This window comes from Mixophyes fleayi, chromosome 8, assembly GCF_038048845.1.
Source record: "Mixophyes fleayi isolate aMixFle1 chromosome 8, aMixFle1.hap1, whole genome shotgun sequence".
Lineage (NCBI taxonomy): Eukaryota > Metazoa > Chordata > Amphibia > Anura > Limnodynastidae > Mixophyes > Mixophyes fleayi.
The window spans coordinates 108,758,873-108,783,488 of record NC_134409.1 but is presented as its reverse complement, the minus strand read 5'-3'; the positions used below and the strand labels follow the sequence as shown (position 1 = coordinate 108,783,488).

The window sequence follows — 24,616 nt, the reverse complement described above, 5'->3', positions numbered from 1 at the left end:
TTTGCTTTGAGTTTGATACTGAATGAGGCCCTACATGTCAAGACTTATGAAGTTTGAGATTTTCCTGTCAAGATTGGAATTCTATTTGCCAATATGACACAGCCCAGCTACCAGTTGGAGATTGGACACTGAATAAAAATAAAAGTCCTATCAAAACATTATAGGTTTAGCCAGGGCAGCCCAAGTGTGTGAAAAAGCCAGCAAACAAGAAATCACCCACTGGCGAGCTACAGTTGCATTCAAAAATTATTTTCAAGTAGCAAGTTGAGGCAAAATACTTTCGGAAAAGCCCCCGAGTATGACATCCCTGGAGCAAATTTATATTCCCAGCTGTCCATTTTGTTAAATGCTCATATGTTTATTTCTTTCTATCTTGTAAATACCTGTTATCCATACATTATTTTCAAATCAGTTAAAAAAAATCAATTCAAAACTGCTCATCTGGGGATTGAATTCAACACACCCATTATATCCGCTGTTGGTGTTTTGGGATTTGTAAACTAATTTGAGTTTTACATTACAATTTGCCCTGTCAAAGTGTATGAGTACGTCCGTGGAAATGTTCGGAATGTTAATATTGGATTCTCTCCTTGTCCTGTATTCGATCAGAACACTTGAAATTTATTCAAGCAACCTCATACTAGTGTATATCTCATTGTATCTGTAGATATAATATATGTAATCAAAGACATTTTATTCATTATGACATATTCTGGCGAGTTTTCACATAGGAATGAGACCTTTTATTTTTTGAAAAAAACTAACTCTTGGGGTCTGATACGTCCTAAAGATTATGTCATTTTCTCTTACTGATTTCAAACTTCATCATTTTAAAAGTGTTCATGCACAGGATCATTAAAAAGAACAAAAGGAAAAGTAAAGCATAAAGAAAAGCATCATTAAATAGAAAGTCTGAGCAGTGTTTTGAAGGCCTCGAGCAAGAAGCGATTTCTCTTCCTGATAGCTGGCTGACTGGCTTCCCATACAGTGAAGAGGGGGAGCTGCATTTTATCCCGCTGGCTACGTCCATATCTCCATCAGAGATCCACATCATTAGGTACCAGATCTTGGCGTCACAATGCAGTGGGTTGGAGGATAAATTCAACTTTTTTAATTTTACCAAGTTATCAAAGGCCCCGATGGGGACTGTTGTGAGTAAGTTCTCCTGCAAATACAATTCTTCTGTTTCCTCTGGGAAGGATGGGATGTTCTCCAGATTCCTGAGGCTACAGTCCACCTTTATTGTATTTCCAGTCAAATTGATACATTTACATTTTACTGGGCAATCACCTCCATCAGCAACTGTCAGGAACCAAAGTCCAAGAAGAATTATCATTTGGACCGTCCACCATCCTGAAATGGGAAAATCAAAATCAACTGGACAAATTGACACATAACCATAGGTGATTTTAGAGGTGAATTACATGGAATAGGCAATTATCATCATCATCAGATATTTTTATAGCGCCACTAATTCCGCAGCGCTGTACAGAGAACACACTCACAACAGTCCATGCCCCATTGGAGCTTACAGTCTAAATTCCCTAACATACACACACACAGACTAGGTTCAATTTGATAGCAGCCAATTAAACTATAATTCCAAATACTACAGCGCTCTAATACCAGGATGTACTGAAACACACATCAAACCACAACTAATAATGCTTGTTTGTATATGACCATAGTGATCAATAATATAGTATTGGCTAGATCAGCATAATTAATATCGTTGACATAGGATCCTTGATTTAACTTCTCACGATTATTTATAGTTCCCAAATATTAGCTAAATGGTGTTAAACATATAAGAGTACCGTAACAGGTTTGGTCCTGTGAATGACGCTGTTATCCAAATGTATATACTCCTCCAGATTACGGGCTTGTACACATGTGTTGAAATGCCTGTTAGTCAAAACTTCCCTGATGTTCTGATGTTCCGCCCGGTATGTAGCGCCCAACGGGACTCCAGACCAACACCGTACAGCGTTTGAAGGCCCGAAGACTGCACCTCCCGCGGCGCCATAGACGACCAACTCCAGGCCAGATGTCAACGGCCCCACGTGTCGACACCAAGAGAAGACCAAAATAGTAGATAAATATCAACAACTTTATTGTTCCATTCAAAAGTACATCTGTACTTACACTGCAGTACAGGTGAAAATGTTCTCAATTGCCTCCTCAACGCGTTTCGTTCCTCCCGTGGAACTTTATCAAGAGTCTCTTGATTTTGGTCTTCTCTTGGTGTCGACACGTGGTCTGGAGTCCCGTTGGGCGCTACATACCGGGCGGAACATCAAAATCCCGGGAGGGATTTCAACACATGTGTACAAGCCCGTAATCTGGAGGAGTATATACATTTGGATAACAGCGTCATTCACAGGACCAAACCTGTTACGGTACTCTTATATGTTTTACACCATTTAGCTAATATTTGGGAACTATAAATGATCGTGAGAAGTTAAATCAAGGATCCTATGTCAACGATATTCATTATGCTGATCTAGCCAATACTATATTATTGATCACTATGGTCATATACAAACAAGCATTATTAGTTGTGGTTTGATGTGTGTTTCAGTACATCCTGGCATTAGAGCGCTGTAGTATATGGAATTATATGTATTATTGAAGTCTTGGGGGAGTCTTTCTACATTCTGCCCATGCCAGAGTGATTGCAATTACTAAATTGAGCGCTTATCCAAATTTATAGCCAATTAAACTACTAGTATGTTTTTGGACTGTGTGAGGAAACTGGAGCACCTGGAGGAAACCTACGCAAACACAGGGAGAACATACAAACACCACGCAGATAAGACCGTGGTCGGGAATTAAACTCATGACCCCTGTGAAACAGAAGTGCTAACCACTAAGCCACCGTGCTGTCCAATCAATTACAATAATTTGCCCAGTTTCAGTTATTGCATTTTAAAATCCAGTATACCAATACAGATAGATAGATATAGGTAGTAAAGGTACCATTAATTGTAAATTGATTAAAATAATTAATATACAAAACATAAAAATTTTTGTTCTGTTAGGAAACTTTAGTAGCACCACCTAATTGTCACAGAGATCCATTGCTCCAACCTCCTCCACACCTCCCCATAAAAGAAACACATCTATTTTAGCACATATTCAAAATGAAAATGAATTTATTTCATGCTGACGTTTCTTTTTATACTTTTTATTATGTACTTCACATACAAACTCCCTCATTCCCAACAGAAAAACAGATTCACATAAAAAAGTACGAGAGAAGCAGCCATCTCTGGGATTCTGCCGCCCTAAGTCTAGGCCTATGCGGTGTTCCAAAAAATTACTGTTGGACTTGTGGATAAATGAGTTTAGGACATGAAATAATTTTTGGGGTAGTCTACCAGTCATGTCAGGCATGTTTATATTTTGGGGGCCTATTTATCAAGATAGCCCTGAACATGGCGACAAAAGCAGGAGGCCTGAGAAGACATAAAAAAAGTCACACAATCATGTAAAAAAGTATGAACATCCTCTTTCAAATCTGTATTTTTACTTATCAAGACATAATTAGCAATAATTTAGTCCTCAACAATCCTATTTGAGAAATCTAATTTTAAGTGAAAACTAAGACATAACAGATTTTACTATTGTCGTTATTTCTTATACAAAATATAAACCAACACAATCATTTTGTTTAGTATATAATTTATAACGCCTGTGAGGTGGAACTGACTGCGCTCTGTACAACACTGTATATAGAATAATAATGCTGTACATAGTGTATATTCACATTACAGGGGAGCTACTGTCTGTGTATGTAGATAACGACATGTATATACTGCTGTATAACACTGTATATAGAATAATAATGCTGTACATAGTGTATATTCACATTACAGGGAAGCTACTGTCTGTGTGTGTAGATAACAACATGTATAGTACTGTACAACACTGTATATAGAATAATAATGCTGTACATAGTGTATATTCACATTACAGGGGAGCTATTGTCTGTGTATATAGATAATAAATGTATATACTGCTGTATAACACTGCATATAAAATAATAAGGATGTACATAGTGTATATTCATATTACAGGGGAGCTGCTGTCTGTGTGTACAGATAACACATGTATATACTGCTGTATAACACTGTATATAGAATAATAAGGATGTATATAGTGTATAATCCCATTAGAGGGGAGCTGCTGTCTGTGTATACAGATAATACATACATAATTCTGTATGCACATACACCCGAAGTCCACGTTGCAGCTGACCACTCCCCCGCCGCAGCTGGCTATTCGCACCATGTGAATACAGCCAGCCAACCAGGCCAAGGGAGAGCGCATATGTTATGAGACATATCATATCATATCATATGGCTCATAACAAGAGGGCCGGGCAGCCTGCCACTGCGGCAGAGTGTCAAGTCCTGGCTGCACATCAAAGCAGTCACCAGCGGGGAAAAAAAATCCTGGTCCTGGCTGTGGGCCTATTTTACAGAGATTCTTGGGGCTGCAACCCCATCAGGCCCATTGACAGTCTGGCCCTGAACAAGCATGGCTTTCATGGAAGGGTAGGTGGTAGTCAGCATATCAATGCTGACTACTCCGACAAGACTTACCACAACATGAGGACTCCAAAGGGCTCCTTCCTGATAATCAGCGATGAAGACTCCTCTTCAAAGCGACTTCACCCAATCACGATCAAGTAAGAAGCTGGCTCCACTGTGCACCCAGGTACAATGTAGTTTACCAAGCCTTCTACATTGTACATGGGCGCATACTTACATTACCCCCTTAACAACAGCGAAAATACTGTCGCCATGGTGAATGACATCATCAAGTGGAGCCGGCTTCTTACTTGATCGTGATTAGGTGAAGTCGCTTTGAAGAGTAGTCGTCATCCCTGATAGTCGGGAAGGAGCCCTTCGGAGTCCTCATGTCGAGGTAAGTCTTGTCGGAGTACTCAACATCTATATGCCGTACTACACCCGGAAGGGTAGGCAGGAGAAAGCTTCTTCTCTCCAAAAAACAAACAAATATCTGTACAAATAAGAAGACAACTGGAACATCGTTGTCTGGACAGAAGGGACCAATTTGGAGGCCATCTGTGTGATAGATTAAGGTTGGTGGAAAGTAGATCATGTTACCGGATAACAATCATAAAAACAACAGCAAAGCTGTGAAATGGTTGTGTCCAGATCTCAAACCCATTAAGATCCTTTGGGACCTTAAGAGAGCTCTGCACAACTGAATTCTCTCATACCTCTGAAAACGAAAGCAGTGTTGTGAGGAGAGATGGGCCAATATTTCTCAAATACAACTAGAGAGACTGATAAATTCATAGACAAAACAATTACTTCAAGTTATTGCTGCTAAAGGTGGTTCTATACAGAATCATGGGGCACTCATGTTGGCCTACATTTTGTTTATATATATATATATATATATATACACACACACACACACACACACACACACACACACACACACACACACACACACACATAAGGTCTGATTCATTAAGGAGAGCAAAGCAAGAGAAGAAGTAAATTTGCTCCTGGACAAAACCATGTTACATTGCAAGGGGTGCAGCTGAGTTAATTATTTTGCATATAAGAAAAATACTGGCTGTTATCTCATCTAGCACACAAATACTTGATAGCTTTTTGTTTACACTGAAATATAAAGTTGATCTAGGTTATGCCCTACCCTAACTATAAATCTGTCCCCACAATTTAAATTTACCTCCCCCTCCAATGCAACATGGTTTTGCCATGTTGCATCTTCCCTTTCCTTAATGAATTAGGCTCATATACAGTGGTCGAAGCGGGAAATTAGAAGTGCTGGCAAGATGAAGTGATTGGGCTGGGGCCTGGGGGCCCACCAGAAGCTTTAAGGATTTGGTAATGTGAAATATGATGCCCAAAACTTCTATATGCAAATAGTGAAGGCTTTTTAACCCAGATTCTGTCCCTTTGTGGCTGACAAAGCAGCTGGAGTAATTCTCACTCCAGCTGAGCAAATCAGAAAATCTGACCAAACACACAAGGGAATCAAAGGACAAACTATGCAAATCATATATATAGCACACTTCACGTAATCACTACATCTTTCTGAGCAGAACGATATACAATTTCCATTAAAGATTGAACAGTTTTAGTTTATTAAATAAAAATGAAACCTCCTTCAATGGTACATCTTTGAGAAACACACACAGGACTGGAGAATATTCATTGCAAGTCAACCACTTAATATACAGGACTGCTGTACTACTAGGCAAAAGTTTGATGACATAGAGTAGCTTAAAACAAATGTTGGCAAATTGTGACTCTCCAACTATGGTAAGTCTAGAAGTCACAAACTGCCCAAGATGACAGAAACAGGGATCAGCGTGGGGTTTGTAGTTCTGTAACAATTAGATGTCATAGCTTAGCTATGTCTGGCTGGGAGTGTGTCTGCTTTGATATATTAGGTTATCAGTCAATCACCTGAAAACCCTGTTGATAGACAACAGACCAGAGACAGTGGCCTATACAGACAAAGCCATCTTGCACAGTTGGCGTAGTCCCATCACTAGAATCAGGGGCCCAGTATTGAGACAAACAAACTTTAAACTGCGTCACACAGGAAGAACATTGGGTGCTCATACTTAGAGGCCATGCTATGTTTGTTTTTCCCCCTATAAATTCAGCTAAAGCAGGAGGAGTGGGATGGGCAGGCATCATCCCACACCTCACCTTCAGTCTCCCTCCTCTTTCGCTCCCTCCCTTCGTTCTCCCTCTGCACTTCCACACAAAAATACTTTTGGAATGAGTATACATCGGAACCCCTATTACCCCAGAACCACACAGGGTTAATGATCATACCCACTACCTGAGCTCATTGTTCTAAAGCATGGTCTGCTGATCAGGGGCTGGGTCATTGGGGCACCTGCATTTTTTTTCCCTTTTGAATGTTCCTGATAGGCTGCTGAGTCGAGTCTTGCCCACCGAGCTAAAATTTGCCAGCCCTACCCTGCTACTGATGTACACTGATCATGGGAAGCCGCAGTCTCAGTTTCAGTGAGACTGAAGAGCTGACAATGTCTCCAACGTGAATGTACCAAATAAAATATACATTTTATTAGTGCCCATGTTCTAGAGTAAGAAAGAAAGAAATACTACCTCTGTATTATTACATTACCAGCCTAGTTTCTAGTGAATTACTCATGAACATACTCAGCTCCATGGCGAAACTGGTTGAGAAAGAAATTCACTTTGCCAGCCAGTCTTTGGTCCTTATAAGCAAACCAGTTTGCCAGCTCACATGAGCTTTGGGACTGGAAGCTGGTACTTGGGCTTTAAGTACCAGATTTATAAAATAAAAATAGAAAAAATAAAAACAAAATAGAATCCATAGTTTAAGAGAAAGTCTTTCTTTATGTACCCCCCCCCCCCCCCCTTGTTATCACTGTTCTGAAATGGCGGTAAGGAGAAGAGAACAGCGGCAGTACTGGTGCCACCATTGTCCATGGAAAACATGCTTTACATGGGCAGTCATTCCCAGAGACCCCCCGGCAAAAGCTATCACCGGCGGTACCCTGCGATAGTTGTCATCGCCACGGGACTTTTTGTAAATAGGAAGAAGCCCTTATTTCCCTGTGATAAATAGGGGCCTTAGTTTAAATGCTATTAGTTTGCATGTATTGTACCACATTCTATAACTTTCTATTGGGTCTACGTATAACATTTAATTATACCTCGGCAAGGAGGCATTATGGTACTCACTCGTAATAAGTTAAAGCACACAGAAAATAGTTCCTGTAGAATACCATATGCTGAGTTTGGTTTAACATTTTAGAAGAATAAGTTGGAAGTAAACCATATTAATAAATAGGTTTTCTTCCTGTAAATAATGCACAGTATTTTCCTTGCTTATTTTGCTTGGACAAAGTGTGATATTTTGTTTGAGCTTGATTGAAAAGATCCTTCCCAATGGTGAGTACATTGATAAGAAGTAGAACATAATTATGTGTTGCTAGTTGTGTGGGGTGTGAGTGATTTTATAATTAAACAGTCACATAAAACAGAGGAGTTACTTTCACCTTTAAAACTCTGTAACATTTAACCTTCTTTGACTTACATATGCTTAGCCGGATATTAATTGCCTCGTGGGCTCGTGGTTCTTCTTTTTACAGAATCTATCTCGGAAATCCAATGAACAGGCATTTTAATTGTCAAATTTTGCTTGTACATGGCTATTTTCCAGAGTTGATAACATTTTAAGAGGCAAAGATGGCAGTTAAATTTATGGGGCGTGAAATTAAAAGATGCAAATTTGATAAGGCAAATATGATATAGCATATTTAGATTAGAAGTTGGTTTTCTTACCGCTGTTGGCACAAAACATAGTTTTAGTAAATTTTATTTCAGAAATAAATATATTAAGTAGAGGTCCATAATTATGCAGCACTCTAAAAACAGACAGCTTGAACGCACAATATAGAGGCATCAAATTAAATATGGGACAAAAGTGACAATTTAAAGGAGAACTCTATGCAAATAAAATATTTTACATGTTAGCAATAATAACCCTCCCTCTCCCAACTAGTAGAACCACAGTGATGGAATGACCAGGATAACCACAGGTCACCACATACTCACCAACACAGACAGTGTTAACAGTCGTTTCTCAAGGCATAAAACCTACGGAAGTTTGAAAGTACAAAATCTGCACTGAACGACTTAGGTACAGCTCTCCAACCAGTGGCACTTACATCTCTTCAGTGCGTACTCCATACTTTGCAACTTCTTTAGGTTTTTTTCGCCTTCGGAAGCAACCATTACCAAAGGCAGTGAGTTTGTGTAGATGCTAAACTGCGGGGAGCCTTATCTAGACATTTTAGCTATTTTCAAGAAGCCCTTATCTGGAGAAAGACATCATATACTATCTAGAAAGATAGGTCAAGAGGTTTATGCCTCATCTGTTAAGAAGGGGTGTTGAGGTGTCTGCAACCGACTCAAACTTAATGTTGCTAGAGTGATTACACTGGAGGGACTGCAGGTGGAGCTGTTCTTAAATGTGTAACTGTGTTGTCACTCTGTGCTATAACAATGTACTCTATTGTATAGAGCAGTGGTTCCCAAACTTTTGCAGTTCGCGGCACCCTTAGAGTCTCCATAATTTTTTTAAGGCACCCCTCCAAAATAATTACCAAGCAGTCCTGTTTTAGAAGTAGTTGGGTCAAAAAATTGTAATAAGTATTTAGGTCAGGACAGAAATGCTTATTTAGTTGTATGCAAAAATGCCCCCTCTGCATCCAGACACTCTGCCCTCTCTCACGCTGCCCCCTCTGCCCTCTGTCACGCTGTCCCCCCTCCTCTGCCCTCTGTCACGCTGTCCCCCCTCCTCTGCCCTCTGTCACGCTGTCCCCCCTCCTCTGCCCTCTGTCACGCTGTCTCCCTCCTGTCACAATGTCCCCCTCCACTGCCCCTCTCACGCTGTCCTCCTCCTCTGCCCACTGTCCCCCTCCTCTGCCCTCTGTCACGCTGTCTCCCTCCTGTCACGCTGTCCCCCTCCACTGCCCCTCTCACGCTGTCCCAGCTCCTCTGCCCCAGCTCCTCTGCCCTCTGTCCCAGCTCCTCTGCCCTCTGCCATGCTGTCCCCCTCCTGTCACGCTGTCCCTCTCCTCTGTCCCCCTCCTGTCACTCTCCTCTGTCCCCCTCCTGTCACGCTGTCCCCCTCCTCTGCCCTCTCACGCTGTCCCCCTCCTCTGCCCTCTCACGCTGTCCCCCTCCTCTGCCCTCTGTCACGCTGTCCTAGCTCCTCTGCCCTCTGTCGCCCTCCTCTGCCCTCTGTCCCAGCTCCTCTGCCCTCTGTCACAGCTCCTCTGCCACGCTGTCCCTCTCTTCTGTCCCCCTCCTGTCACTCTCTTTTGTCCCCCTCCTGTCACGCTGTCCCTCTCCTCTGTCCCCCTCCTGTCACGCTGTCACTCTCCTCTGTCCCCCTCCTGTCACTCTCCTCTGTCCCCCTCCTGTCACGCTGTCACTCTCCTCTGTCCCCTCCTGTCACGCTGTCCCCCTCCTCTGCCCTCTCATGCTGTCCCCCTCCTCTGCCCTCTCACGCTGTCCCCCTCCTCTGCCCTCTGTCACGCTGTCCCAGCTCCTCTGCCCTCTGTCGCCCTCCTCTGCCCTCTGTCGCCCTCCTCTGCCCTCTGTCCCAGCTCCTCTGCCCTCTGTCCCAGCTCCTCTGCCACGCTGTCCCTCTCCTCTGTCCCCTCCTGTCACTCTGCTCTGTCCCCTCCTGTCACGCTGTCACTCTCCTCTGTCCCCTCCTGTCACGCTGTCACTCTCCTCTGTCCCCTCCTGTCACTCTCCTCTGTCCCCTCCTGTCACGCTGTCACTCTCCTCTGTCCCCTCCTGTCACGCTGTCACTCTGCTCTGTCCCCTCCTGTCACGCTGTCACTCTCCTCTGTCCCCTCCTGTCACGCTGTCACTCTGCTCTGTCCCCTCCTGTCACGCTGTCACTCTGCTCTGTCCCCTCCTGTCACACTGTCACTCTGCTCTGTCCCCTCCTGTCACGCTGTCAATCTCCTCTGTCCCCTCCTGTCACGCTGTCACTCTGCTCTGTCCCCTCCTGTCACTCTCCTCTGTCCCCTCCTGTCACGCTGTCACTCTCCTCTGTCCTCTCCTGTCACGCTGTCACTCTCCTCTGTCCCCTCCTGTCAAGCTGTCACTCTGCTCTGTCCCCTCCTGTCACGCTGTCACTCTGCTCTGTCCCCTCCTGTCACGCTGTCACTCTGCTCTGTCCCCTCCTGTTATTGGTAAGTGTTTCTGTTTGATTTTTTTATGGCTGGCCCGCGGCACCCCTGAGACAGTTTGGGAACCGCCGATATAGAGAATGCTCTAGTTTTGTTCTCATGTTGCAGTTTACCTGACACATACAGTGCACTGATAAATGATCTGGAAACAAGGCCTGAAGCAGAACTGACACTAGATTTTGAGAAAACCAGACTCATTGATGAACATCAGCGCAGAAAATGAATTACAGAAGTTAACATGGAAAGTGACACAGAAAAAGCACTTAAAGTTACAGATACCCAATTGAATAATTAGGAAACAAGAGCATGCTTTAGATAGGATATATAGGATAAGAAAATTGGACATATAAGAAAAACTGCTCAGTATGGAAAGTGGAACGGCAGAAACTAGTTTTGAAAGGGTCCAAGCAGAGTGTTAAAACTAATCTCACAGACATAAGCACAAACAAGCAGAGTGGACATTTTAAAGCGACAGTAACTTATCTGACCCATAGTTGGTATATAAATTCAGGAGTGATTTCTTCACTGAAATTGATATGAATCATAAAGAAGCAATTTATCTCGCAGATGGAACCAATATCACTGTGGAAGGCACAGGGCATGTCCTGCTCATATGCTCCAATACAAACAACAGTAATTTATCAATACCATAAAAAAGATCTTTTATATGTTCCCAGAATGTAAGGCGGGCTATTGTCTGTAAGGTGCATGGTGGATAAAGATTTACTATCTAAAGATTTACTAAAGATTTACTAAAGATGTACTAAAGATTTACTAAAGATTTACTAAAGACTTACTATCAACTTCCAAGATAAAGTGCGTTATCCAGAATAGAAGAAAAGTATTAGCCACAGCCAGAGCAGAAGACAACCTTTATGGTCTTGACACTGCAACACAACAGTTGAGATTAAGCACAAGCAGACACATTGACTGTATTCATGCGTGGTACAGACAACTCGGACACAGGCACTAACACCGCATTATAGAACTGCAAAAGAGAGACCTCACAAAGGATCTCACAATATCACTCTGTTCAACAACCATGAAGTGCAAATGCTGTAACAAAGCAAAAGCCGCAAGAAGAACAATCCATAAGCAAAATGAGAGCAGAGCATTGAGACTATTTGATCTAAGACACAGTGACCTGTGTGGCCCAGTAAAAGTGCGCACACCAGGAGGTACCAGATGGATACTGACTTTCACTGATGATTACTCTAGATACACAGTCACTTGCCTGATACAAAGCAGAGATGAATTACTGGACAAGTTACACGATTATGAATACAAATACATTTCAAAGAAATTCACTTGTATTTTGTAGCGACAATGGAGGTGAATTCACATGATACAAAATAGAACACAAGATAAAACAACTCAGCATAGAGCACCACAAGACAGTACCCTTCACACCAGAACAAAAGGGGGTAGCTGAAATGAAGAGCAGAACCCTGATTGAAATGATGACATGCATGTTAACAGATTCGGGACTATCTGAAAAAAAATGGGGCAGAGCCGCAATGTCAGCCACTTATTTACAGAACAGACTATTCTCTCAAACAGTGGAGAAAACTCTCTATGAACTATGGAATGGCAAGAAACCTAGTATCAAACCCATTAGATGTTTTGTGTGTAAAGCATTTGTCTACATTGGCGCAGAATGTTGCAGTAAATTCCAGAGCCTGGCAGTGGAAGGGATTCTTGTTGGGTACAGCGAATGTTCCAAAGGATACCGAATGTTAAATCCAAAAGAAACTATAAGCAACAATATGATATTTGTGGAGGAACTGGGAAATGAAGTGATGATATCAGCAGCTATAGATAAGGAAGAGAACACTAACTCCAAAGACTCAAAAAATACAGCCACTAAACAAGAGATTGAAATCAACGTGAAACCAGATACCAAAGATGAAGAGACACAGGACTGAACGGCAGATGCAGTAAGGCGCTCAACCAGAGGTAAACCACCTGTGCACCTCTCATATAAAGCTAACGCAATCAATATACATGAACCCACATCTTAAAAAGAGTATCTGACCTACCAACTGAAAAGTGGTTTCAGAAGTGGATCTGGGAGAAATGGTACAGGCTGCATCTGGACAGGGTGGAAGCTCCTGGAAAAGAGCAGTGGAAAGTGGGGACCAAAACGCAGACGGACCGGTGATCTGGAGGGGAGGTGCAGGTACGTAGTGTTGAGGAAAACCACTTTACAGTACTGACAGAATACAAACTGGTGGTGGTGGGAGCTGGAGGTGTCGGAATAAGTACCTTAACAATACAACATACAGAGAGGACATGATTGTGGATATTTTGACCAAACCCTTAGCTGGAGAAAGACATCATAGACCATCTAGAAAGATGATATAACTAAAAACACAACAAACTCCTTGGCACTAAAAAAGGCTGTGTAAACTAATATCCCTATTAACGTATACAATGTAAATATGTAGAATAGTTGTTCCCCAATGAAGAGAATGAAGTAAGCATGATGTGTCTTTCATCTGATGCACTAAGTTTACTTGGCCGACCACTGCATTTATGGTCCTCAACGTTGCCGGTTTCTTTGTGCTTCTTCAAAAGAGCCTGAACAGCACATCTTGAAACCCCAGTTTGCTTTGAAATCTTTGTCTGGGAAAGACCTTGCTGATGCAGTGTAACCACCAATGTCATTAAGAACTATCTTCAGCGTAAAAAAGAACAAGGAGTCCTGGAAGTGATGATATGGCCCCCACAGAGCCCTGATCTCAACATCATTGAGTCTGTCTGGGATTACATGAAGAGGCAGAAGGATTTGAGTAAGCTTACATCCACAGAAGATCTGTGGTTAGTTTTCCAAGATGTGGAAATGACTAAATGAGACCCTAGTTTGTCAATGGTGCGAGAAGTGTTAAGGAGCTATTAAAGCCATATTCTACATTCCTGCGTTGTGATTGTCTCTTATAGCCATACAAACTGATATGCTAAACGTTTTTGAATCAGCGATACTGGCCTGGAGAGGTAGGGTTTAAACTTACCACTTCACCAGGCAAATCTCTGGGATTTGCTAGTATGTGACTCGGCTAGCTGGTTTGTGCATGCACCGTGGAACTGAAAGCCCAGACCTAGGGTTTCAGTTTCACTAATAATAATAATAAAAAAATAATAATAATAATAAAATAGGTAGTTTAAAAAACGGATGCAAATTTTAAAAAAAATAAAAATATTATTTTAAAAAAACAAAAACTATGGATGATTGAAAAGTGTTCTGTTCAAATAATAAATTGTCGTTTTATTCTTTCTGCCATCGCCATGACAACAAAACAAGGATTACAATGGTATTGTTACTGCCGTGGCCCTTGTAAGTAGGCTTCCTCATGCTTCACATGGAAGAGCTATCGCCAGTGAAACCCTTCAAATGTTACCGCTGGCGGGGGTTAATCTGTCAATAACAGCGCTATCGCTGCCAGTAACTCCTTGATAGATAGAGCAAAGCCCCATCATTGGCAAAAACACCTGTCGTTGACCCACAAGTAACCTAAACAGAGAGATATTGATTTTCACAGAATTAAGAGTTTTACAAATAACAAGGATACATAGAACATGCCAGTGAACACTGGAACAAACAATTAATATACCTTTAGTTATTAACTGAATCCACTTAGGCCCATGTCTATCTTTCTTCATAATTCCGGACCACCATGGCTGTTTACTATGATTAATCAGTTCTGCTCCGGGTGTCAGACCTGCAGAGGATGACGAGGAGAACCAGCATTAGTTGGATGAGTAAGCTCTGCATAAATGATGTGCATGACGCAACTGGCTTGACGTGGTTTGTTGTCAGGAAGAGATAAGAGCTGGTGGTCAGGACTAGTGAAAAACCCATAAGCAAACTAGTGTTTAGGAATGATAAGGAGTCTGTAAGATATCTTAGTCCCGAGCTGTTCAACAGCCCCAAATAACAGTTTTAAAATAAAATGCTTCTTCCCCATGAATATTTCTCATTGGAATTGTGCTATTAATTCATAACAATCTATAAAGCTGTCATGACATTCTGGAATATGTGTATATACCACCACTTTCGTTTAACAGGCAAAATAAATACATTGCAGTGTATTAACAATTCTATTATCCCACCGTCTTGCAAAACCACTATTGCTTTAAATAAAAGGAGTTTGAGTATAGTGTGCAGTAATTGCATTTTTACTATATTTTGTCACTAAACACAGCAGGGCAAGTAACTAATATTGGGCAGGACAGAATGGTACATTTATAAAAGTGGCATGTTACAAGATTAGGGACTAGATTTACTAAACTGCGGGTTTGAAAAAGTGGAGATGTTGCCTATAGCAACCAATCAGATTCTAGTTATCATTTAGTTAGTACATTCTACAAAATGACAGCTAGAATCTGATTGGTTGCTATAGGCAACATCTCCACTTTTTCAAACCCTCAGTTTAGTAAATATACCCCTCGTGTACTTTGCACCAAATTTAGCACAATCATGCAACTTTGTTTTCCCTTTGCAGACCTGCCCCTTGGAACAAATATTCAAATTCTAACGTCATAGGTGTACAGGAACATAGCAGTAACATATTTACTGTATACAAAGCATTGTTACAGCCTTAAGTCTTCATATAGTCATGGTACTACAAGCTGCTACATAAGCAATGTTTCAATTCCTTTCTTGATAAAATGGATTTACAAAATTTTTAGGCACTTAAATAAACTGTATTACGTGCCATGCTTCAAAATATCATTATAACACATTTTTTGGACAAAACTATTTATTTCTGTGTAATTTCAAACCCAAAGAACACAGTTATAAATTTACCTTAGAGTCCCCATGAAAACTGCAGATATTCATGAAATAATGGGTCAAATACCATCTAATTTTAGTGGCTTACTTGGTCTCTCAGTATGGGATGATCAGCGGATTATAGCAACCTGGATTTGCCAAAGGGCTAGCCTGAGCAGGGTGATGTTCTGCGGGTCTCTAGATAGATCGGCAAGTCACTAATGCAAGAAATAAAGAGTACACAGCTCTGTCGTAGATTAATTATGAGGTTCTAAATTATACATGCAAAATAAATCCTAAAAATATTATGAAACCTCATCTCAAACTTCCCCAAACCATCCAAGGAAAGAGATGTAGTTGATGTTGTTGATTTATCAAAAAAGTAAAATGGGATAATTAAATAACAATTCAGTTTGTCATAATGTTGTTGAAAAATACACATTATTTATTTTAAGGTTCAATTGGTATTTATCAGTGTTTAAATAATTTGAGGAAAAAAGCTATTGTTAAGTGACCATCTGCGACATCAAAAGTACTAGCAGCCCCATCACTAGTCAGATCCAGGTGATTCTCTCTATAATCACAAGTCGGATTTCTCTGTTCTAGTGAAAATGAGCTCCCAGGTTGATCAGCGGGGCATGGTGCATCTATGGCAGAGGGAAGGTAGCCAAAAACAGCATGATCCCCTCCTCCTGCAGTCTACCAGACACACACTGAAATACACTGGAGCTTTTCCAGACCCCCTGATAGATGAGTGTCTAGGTAATGGTTGAGTGGGTGTCCCAGAGTGGTAGCTCTGTCACCACAGTGGTCCCTGCACACCGCCAGATTTAACCACAAAAAAAGTGCACCCAGAATATTTTTTTTTAGATCAGAAGTAGTCCAGCACTGACTGTGCTTTCCAAAAGACTGAAGTCTCACAGACCCCTCATACAGGGTAAGCAAAGATGGCCAGTAAGGTCTTGAAGAGGCCTTTGCGCTGATTTTCACTATAACAGGACCCCCAGTTTCCCTGTTATACCAGGAATAGGCCACGTGTTAGGAACCCCAGCAGTCAGCACCACAAAACCCGGAGTCTACTCAGGAGTCTGGTATTCACTGGAGCCCCTAGTGGTGGGGACAGACTTGGCCGCAGACAGCTGAGGGTCGTGAGATGGGTACTGGCTGCGGGAACCCAGAATGGAGAGTAATGGCAGACCGTAATCCAGAGAACGGGCCGAGGTCAGGGGTCACTAGCAGGAGAGAATAGTCAACACGCCAAAGGGTCAGGGTTACGAGCAGTTAGCAGAATCCGTGGTACAGGCCAAACGATCAGGGACACAGGCAAGACAGCAAAATACGGTAAACAGGCAAGGGGTCATACACGGGTAATCAGAATTGAAAGGCAATCCACCAACTAAGGCACAAGAGCAGGCTAGGCACAGAAACACTGAACTATAACCGCCAGGGAGGCTAAGCCCTCCCTGCCTTATAAAGCAACACTAGCCAATGAAAAGGAGGACACAATCAGCCCTAGGGGCTGTCTTACTGAGCGCCACCTGTGCGCCCGGTTGCACCTAATGCCGGATGCGGCGCTATGCCCTGCAGCGTCCCGACCGTTGCCTATGCAACGGCCGGGACAGGACTCGGAAGTGACGTTCCGGTCGTCATAGCGACGGCTGGGACGCGGAGGAGAGAGTCGCGGCGGTGCCTAACACCACGGCTCTCTAGCGATGGAGCTGGCTATAAAATTTGCAGGGAGGGGGCACACTTATAATTCTTTCATCTATTTACTGCTTTAATCAGTGCCAACATTTCTCAATGGCAAACTAAGGGGTCTATTTATGAACCTAAGATCAAAAGATTATAAATAGACCCCTAAGACCTCTAATAACAGTACAGTCTTTGATTACTTGATGATATGGGCATTTTATACTGACTTCTATGCTTGAATGTATAGGGCCTGATTTATCAAGGTACATATCTGCCGATTTTGTGAGCATTGTCTGCAAAATCAATCTGTGCATGTCCAGAAATGGGAAATACGTCCGTGAAGGCAAAGGACAATTACTGCAGCCTACTATTTTGAGGAGTGAACTAGGCAGGGGAATGGGCATTTTGCCATAGTCAATGTAGAGTAAGGGAGTGCCAAGCTCAAGCACACGCAGCCACGACTGAATCCAGCTCTGAGTGTCTCAAAGGTACTTGTTTTTCTGACATATCTCTTGCTACAGCTAAGGGGCTAGTCTAAGTCCTGATCAGCAGTGGTGACAGTCCTGTATGGACGCTATATTATGTCTGTGCAATCACAGGGAAATGTAAATATGTATTTTATGTTCAGTAGACATTAACAACATTCTAATAAATGTATTTAATGGAAAACAAAGATTAAAATAAAAAAATAAACTTATTTAGGGGCTTTAGATCTAACACGGGCCAAAAAGACCCATCCTACTTCATTAAGAGGTTGCAGTAGGTTGCACCTCTCAAACCTTTTTAAAACTATTTTATCATTAATGCCTTTATTATTAACAGGTGACATTAATTCACTATTATTTTTTATTTTCCTGTGCATTCTATTGCGTATTTATAATCCACATTGTTATTGGATGAGTCCTGCAGAGTCTTGTCACAGCAGTCCTACCCCTGAACTCAATAGCTCACGTATCTTGAGACCCGTGCCTTGATGAATTCAGCTGTACGCAAAGCCTAAGTACGTGTGTATAATACTGAACGTGGGTTGCGCTCAGAATACATTTACTTTGATGGATCAGGCCCGTAGAACTCAAAGTGAAAGTAAAAGGAGGAAAAATCTATCTCCAATAACTAAGAAATTTCCTAATTCATTATTTTTAGTGATTTTGGGCTCAATAAACTTTGATTAATGACCCTCTTAATGTTGAATGAATAAAGTGTTCATTTAAGCTCATGCATTTTGCATGTCAGTGTTTATGGGGAAAAATTGTAAGAGGATGATTTATCTATTATTTTAATAAGCTTATGTGGTTTGATAAATTCAAGAACCACCTATATCTCTTAACCTTGTATTTCTGTACCTATAAATTGCTGACAATATGGGCACATCCACATAAGTGTTTTTTTCTACTTAAAAACAGACATTTTCTTTTTGTTATTCAGCTGTACAGAAAATGTAAGTGCAATGTCACATATTATAGCCTGCATTCTATCAAGGAATAAGTACATTTATATCTATATTTGTCAATGTTTTAATAGCTCTTATGTATAAGGATATTTTAGGTTTAGTGCTTTCAAATACTCTCCAATATACCCACTTGGAAAAGTATAATTAGTTTAATAACCACCCAAGAGATCTTAGAAACACTGTTCCTCGTTCTTTCTTTTGACAGTTAGACAACCACACAAACATCTTACCTCTGCAGGTGAATCCAGCCCATCAGTAGTCACAGCAGATATTTGTAAGGGAACATCTTCACTTTACTAAGAGAAGGTCTACGGCTAGTAAACGAAGAGCATGTGAATTCTTACCGATCTCTGCTCACACATAGAGGCTCCCGCCTAGATGGTCCCAGTTCTCCAGTAGCTTTGAAGGTGGAGTTCAAAAACAAATATTTTTTGCCTTATCACCCAGATCACAACATGACAACGCTGAGGTTGTCAGGTCAGACTTGGCTACAGTGTTATTCAGATACATGCTGCATTTCTGCATTAGTTATCATAAAACAAAACTTACAGGGCCTGAATCATTAAGGAACATAAATTGCGATACGTGTCCTATTTTGCACGAAATCGCACTGCGTATGCCCAGAACCGGACCATACGTCAGTGACCGCAGCAACGTCTAATTCATCTTCGAGAGCAAAAGACCCTTACTACACCCTACAATGTCATGGGCAGAATGGGCATATGCACGTAGTCAATGTACATTAAGGGCGTGCGAAACTCAAGCGCATGCAGAAGCATCTGAAGCTTTGGACTTGCTATAACATGTGTTTGCAATCAGCAGCAACTGTAAAAATGCATTTTATGTACAGTAGACATTTCTAACATCCTAATAGACTACTAAAAATAGGTGACAATCATTGAATAGTTTTTGTTTTTCTATGCGTTTTATGACTTTATATCCCACATATGTATTGGTCGTATCCACATATCCATTGGTCGTATTGTCTGTCAGAGCAGAGTCGACCTAGACCCATATAGATCAACAGACATATCTTTATATCCGCTCTTTGTTGAAAACGGACGGACGAATGCCTGTTGTATGTACATTTTTTAAAAAAGCAACATTACGTTCGTTTTGCGTTCCTCGATGAGTCAAGCCCATAGGGGCTAATTTAGAATTAGATTGGCCTAGCCTCCTTGCTCCTCCCAAAATTGTGCAATTTACATTTCCCCCCTGCAGCACAAAATGACATTCTCACTGGGGAAGGGCTGGCAAATTTTAGCCCAAAATCAGCCCCATACTTTTGCATGTCACAGGCACTGCCTTTTTACAACAAAAACAGGCAGCAATACACCAGTATTGTTATACCATGACCAACGTCATGTCTGATATATATAGCTGGGTCTGGCCATATAAACATTGTAGGTGGACCTTAGGAAAAGTCAGTAAAAAATGCTTCAATCAATGGGGCAAAGTGGCACAAATAAAATGTGTAGTTGCAGCATTAATATAAAAGTATGACGCTAGTGATAAATCAAGTGGGGAGAGTGTGTCGAAAGGGCCTTTTTTAATCCAGTGCCCAAAAAGCCCAGAGAGGACAAATACCGTGACCCAGCAAGAGGGGTTGCAGTGGTTGCATTGTTATGGGCCGTAGGCCTGCATCAAAACCCATGTGACCCTATACAGTACATTGTTACAGATCAGGGTAGAGGGAAAGAAAATGAAGTGGAATCTCATAAGTGTAGATTGTGCAGGTGAAAACCCTAAAGCTAGCCCGTACCATCTCTGCTGTTCTGACGGCAGAGTTCCAGTAATTGTCTGTGTGTATATAGCTAAAATATCTTTACTAAGTAATATTATGTTCTTATCTATAGGTAACAATACCCAATAAATTATTTACCTCCACTAGATGGTGTTGTGGTTAAGCAGTTTTCTCAGTGTCTTAACTCCCTCGTCATTCACTGCTGTTTAAATTAATCCACAAGCTTTAATTTCCAGCAGGCCAGACCCATGGGGATCTGAGTATTCTCCATCGACTGCCCAGGTCAGTGGTACTGAGTATATAGCTAGTGGCCCTTTGATAAATGGCAGAACATCAGGGAGCATGTTAGCAGTCTGCTAATGATTAGCATCTGTGCTGCTGTTACATGAAAGACAACCTGCTTTAAACAGGCACCTTAACTTGTTTCTATGTGCATCTGAGTGCTGCCTCCTTCCTGGACATGTTCAGGAGGCAGGAAGGTTAAATTAAATAAAAACAACAATAAAATGTTATAACAACAACCAAAACTTTATTTTAAAAAAATGAATGTTGAATAATAGGCTTAAGAAGATGAGAATATAATAGTACATCAGGCATAATGCATAAGCAGATTTATTATTTGTCTGTAACGTTACTTAATTACTATTAAGTTTTAAAATATAGGGGTACTATTATTGTAAGCATTTCTGTAAGTTCATTGATGCCTTGCTGGGGCCTTGGGGTTGCTTCTAACCCAGCATGTTATAATCTGCATTGCATTTGTGTGTTCCCCCAGTGCTGCTATGGGTTTCCTCTAGGTGCTCTCATTTCATCCCATGTTAGATAGGTTACCTGGTTTATGACTAAACTGGTCTTGGGTCGGGTACCGGTGTGCCTGAATAAATTTATGTAATTGTTAAGCATTGTGGAAGGGACTATTCTAGACCGTTGGCACGTTGGCACGTTTATCTAGACAAACAGCTAGTTGGGAGCTATGTCCCTGCTCACAATGGTGAATGCGCACACTTGCCACTGATGTCATCAGCAATTCACTTTCCTGGGGAGCGTAAGGGGCAGCCTAGTGCTTAAGGAGTGCTGCATAACCCCAGGTGGGATGTGGCACGGAGGTACGTTATGTGACCGTGCCCCCACGTGACAGGACCACTCACCAATGTTGCTTGACCACGTCCCAGTGCTGAGTGACCACACACACCTTTTTTCTGCATGCTGCCGGCTAGGCACTGTTGGAAGGTGTGGAGAGGGCAAAACTATTAAATTAAATCCAAAGAATTTGGAAGAAAATACAAATATAGTATTTTTATCCAGATATATCAGTGGTAGGCCTGCAATCTTTGTGTGGTAACATATTTACCAACAGGAGGTTTAATCTGCAGACAGTTATTACAATGGAGTGAGGGGGTCTCCTGGCCACAAAACTTTAACAATGCTTTAGTTATGTCACTGACATGAAGCTACCTCTCCTTTGAGACCAGCAGCCAAAACATCATATGGAAAATGTATAGTCAGTGTCAAACTGGAATCTGAAAAGCCTGAAATCTAGCTATAGTTTCCCACTAATATTGCTAATGCTATATAGAGCATAAACATGTTATACTGTAAATACTGAATAACAATATACAGGTGAATGTGGAATGTGTTTGGGCTGTTTTGCAGAAGATCAACTACAATGGAACCCGTGAGCTTGCAGGGCAAACAATTCTGTTTTATCGTTTTTTTTATGTTGTAGTTCCGGACAGTTGATCTTCCAGCTGAAACTTCCTTGTGGATGTTTCTATCAAGTGTTATGAAACATATCAATGAGCAAAGCATAGAAGCACTCCTAGCACTTGATGTCAGGAACACGTTCCAGCTGAAAACTGTGACTTCTGCCAGACTCTGCTTAGATCAGTAGGTGGGTGACTGGGGAATGTACACCGATCAGCCACAACACTAAAAACCACGAACAACTGCAGTGAATAACATTGATTATCTTATTACAATGGCACCTGTCAAGAGATGGGATATATTAGGCAGCAAGCAAATAGTCAGTTCTTGAACTTGATCTGTTGAAATGTAAAAATGGGCAAGCTTAAGGATCTGAGTAACTTTGACAAGGGCCAAATTGTGATGGCTACATGACTGGGTCAGAGCATCTCCAAATTGGCAGGTCTTGTGGGGTGTTCCCAGTATGCAGTTGTTAATATCTACCAAACGCTGTCCAAGGATGGATAACTATTGAACCGTCGACAGAGTCATGGACACTCAAGGCTCATTGATACACATGATGCGCGAAGGCTAGTCTGTCTTGTCCAATCCCATGGAGGAGCTACTGTAGCACAAGTGGTTGAAAAGTTAGTGCTGGCTATGATAGAAAGGTCACACAAATGGGGGGGTCGTAGTCCGCACTCTGTCAGGGCTAACCTCAAATATTACATACAGCAATTCATAGCTATCTTATATTTGATCAGCTTTTACAACTAATTAAACACAAATTTTCCATTAAGACTAGACTTGAAAAACAAAGGCACTCCTAGTCCATTAAATTCACATACATTTTAAATCATTTTTATTAATAATCAAACGTAAAACATTCACATTTATGACTCTATCAGGCCTATGAACGGTGAAATGTAAGGCTTAAAAATGAATAGAAAGTGATAAAGATAGAAATAAAGTGCTAATATAATATGCTTCAAATATAGAAGCTAGAGATGTTCACTGACCCCCATGTTTTGGTTGTGGTTTTGGATCCCTATTTTTTCTAAAATTCTATTTTTTTTTTGCTAAAATCACATAATTTGGCTCTTTTTTTGTTTCTACATTATTATTAACCTCAATAACATTAATTTCCAGTTATTTCCAGTCACCTTTGGTCAAGTGTCAAGAAAACTGGTACTGCTCCTGTTTCTGTGTGAGCAATGGCACTGAGCAATGTCACTGGAGAATGGAGAGTGACAAGAACACTGCTACCCCTGTTTCTGTGTGAGCAATGGCGCTAGATCTCCTGAGGAGGGAGGTACTTATGGAATCCAAAACCTGAGAGATCCGACAACGCAACAATGACATTTTGCCTCCATTCAGATCTGAGGATGCGCAAAAGTTTCGAGCTGGCTTGTGAGCCTATTCGAATCCCCTAAGTTCGGGTGGGTTCGTTTTTCAGAAAACCGAGCCCGAGCATCTCTAATACAAACAGCTTTTCCTGTAAGCTTTAGGTATTTTAGGTATTTTGCCAATTTAACAAAAGCCCAACACAGGGATTATCAGAGATATCTCCTGCATTAAGCAAAGTGCCACACAATACCTGGCAAAACCTAAAGATGGTGTTAGCCATTCAATCCTATGGGAAGAGCATCGCAGGAGAGGGATCTTCAGATCAGCAGCCTTCATGCTCTCCTCTGCATTGATTAATGGCACTGTCCCTTGCGCATGCACAGTAAATACTCCGGGTCAGAAGCCGGAGTTGTAAAGGATTCATCACCTGGACTGCCTCTTATCTAATGTGCTGTGCTGGCATGAGATTTTTTTTTAGAAATAGCCACAGTACACATTCCTTACTGCTACAAAAAGAGGCAATAAGGGCTGTGATGTAGGGGCAGCGCGGTGGCTTAGTGGTTAGCACCTCTGCCTCACAGCACTGGGGTCATGAGTTTGATTCCTGACAATGGCCTTATCTTATATGGAGTTTGTGTCCTCTCCCCATGTTTGCGTGGGTTTCCTCTGGGTGTTCTGGTTTCCTCCCACACTACAAAAAAATATACAAGTAGGCTAATTGTCTGCCATTAAATTGATGACCTTAGTCTTTCTTGGTATGTTTATATTAGGGAATTTAGACTGTAAGCTCCAATAGGGCAGGAACTGATGTGAGTGAGTTCTCTGTCCAGCATGGTGGAATTAGTGGTGCTATATAAATAGCTGATGATTATACTATACATGCCATTTTTGCTGTTGGTCCATAAATAGACCTCTTAGATACATAGTGGTTACTAACACACACATAAGTTCCCTATTCTTTTGTTTCAGTGTAGGGGAAACCAAGGAACACACAACAGATGTTTAGATACATCAGTAAACATTCAGTAATGTTAATAAACAGCACTCTAAAAGCTTCTTTGTATTTTACTATTGTTTATATAGTCGAAACCATGTTACACAGCGCTGTATTTGTATTGTCTCGCTGTCACAATACTTAGGACC

General features: G+C 41.4%; 1 protein-coding gene across 2 annotated transcripts; it reads right to left on the bottom strand.

Annotated features, from left to right (window-relative positions):
- Positions 1-751: 751 nt before the first annotated feature.
- On the bottom strand, positions 752-19,124 carry LOC142100159 (platelet glycoprotein IX-like). Of its 2 annotated transcripts, XM_075184108.1 has the most exons (4): positions 18,930-19,124; positions 15,667-15,755; positions 14,398-14,505; positions 752-1,353 (listed from the first exon to the last, which is right to left on the bottom strand). In XM_075184108.1, exons 3-4 carry the CDS (start codon positions 14,444-14,446, stop codon positions 797-799), a joined length of 606 nt encoding a protein of 201 aa, XP_075040209.1. In that variant the 5' UTR covers positions 14,447-14,505; positions 15,667-15,755; positions 18,930-19,124; the 3' UTR covers positions 752-796. The 2 variants fall into 2 exon arrangements, with proteins under 2 accessions (XP_075040209.1, XP_075040208.1); XM_075184107.1 differs by lacking the exons at positions 15,667-15,755; positions 18,930-19,124 and having other exon boundaries at positions 14,398-15,134.
- Positions 19,125-24,616: the final 5,492 nt, after the last annotated feature.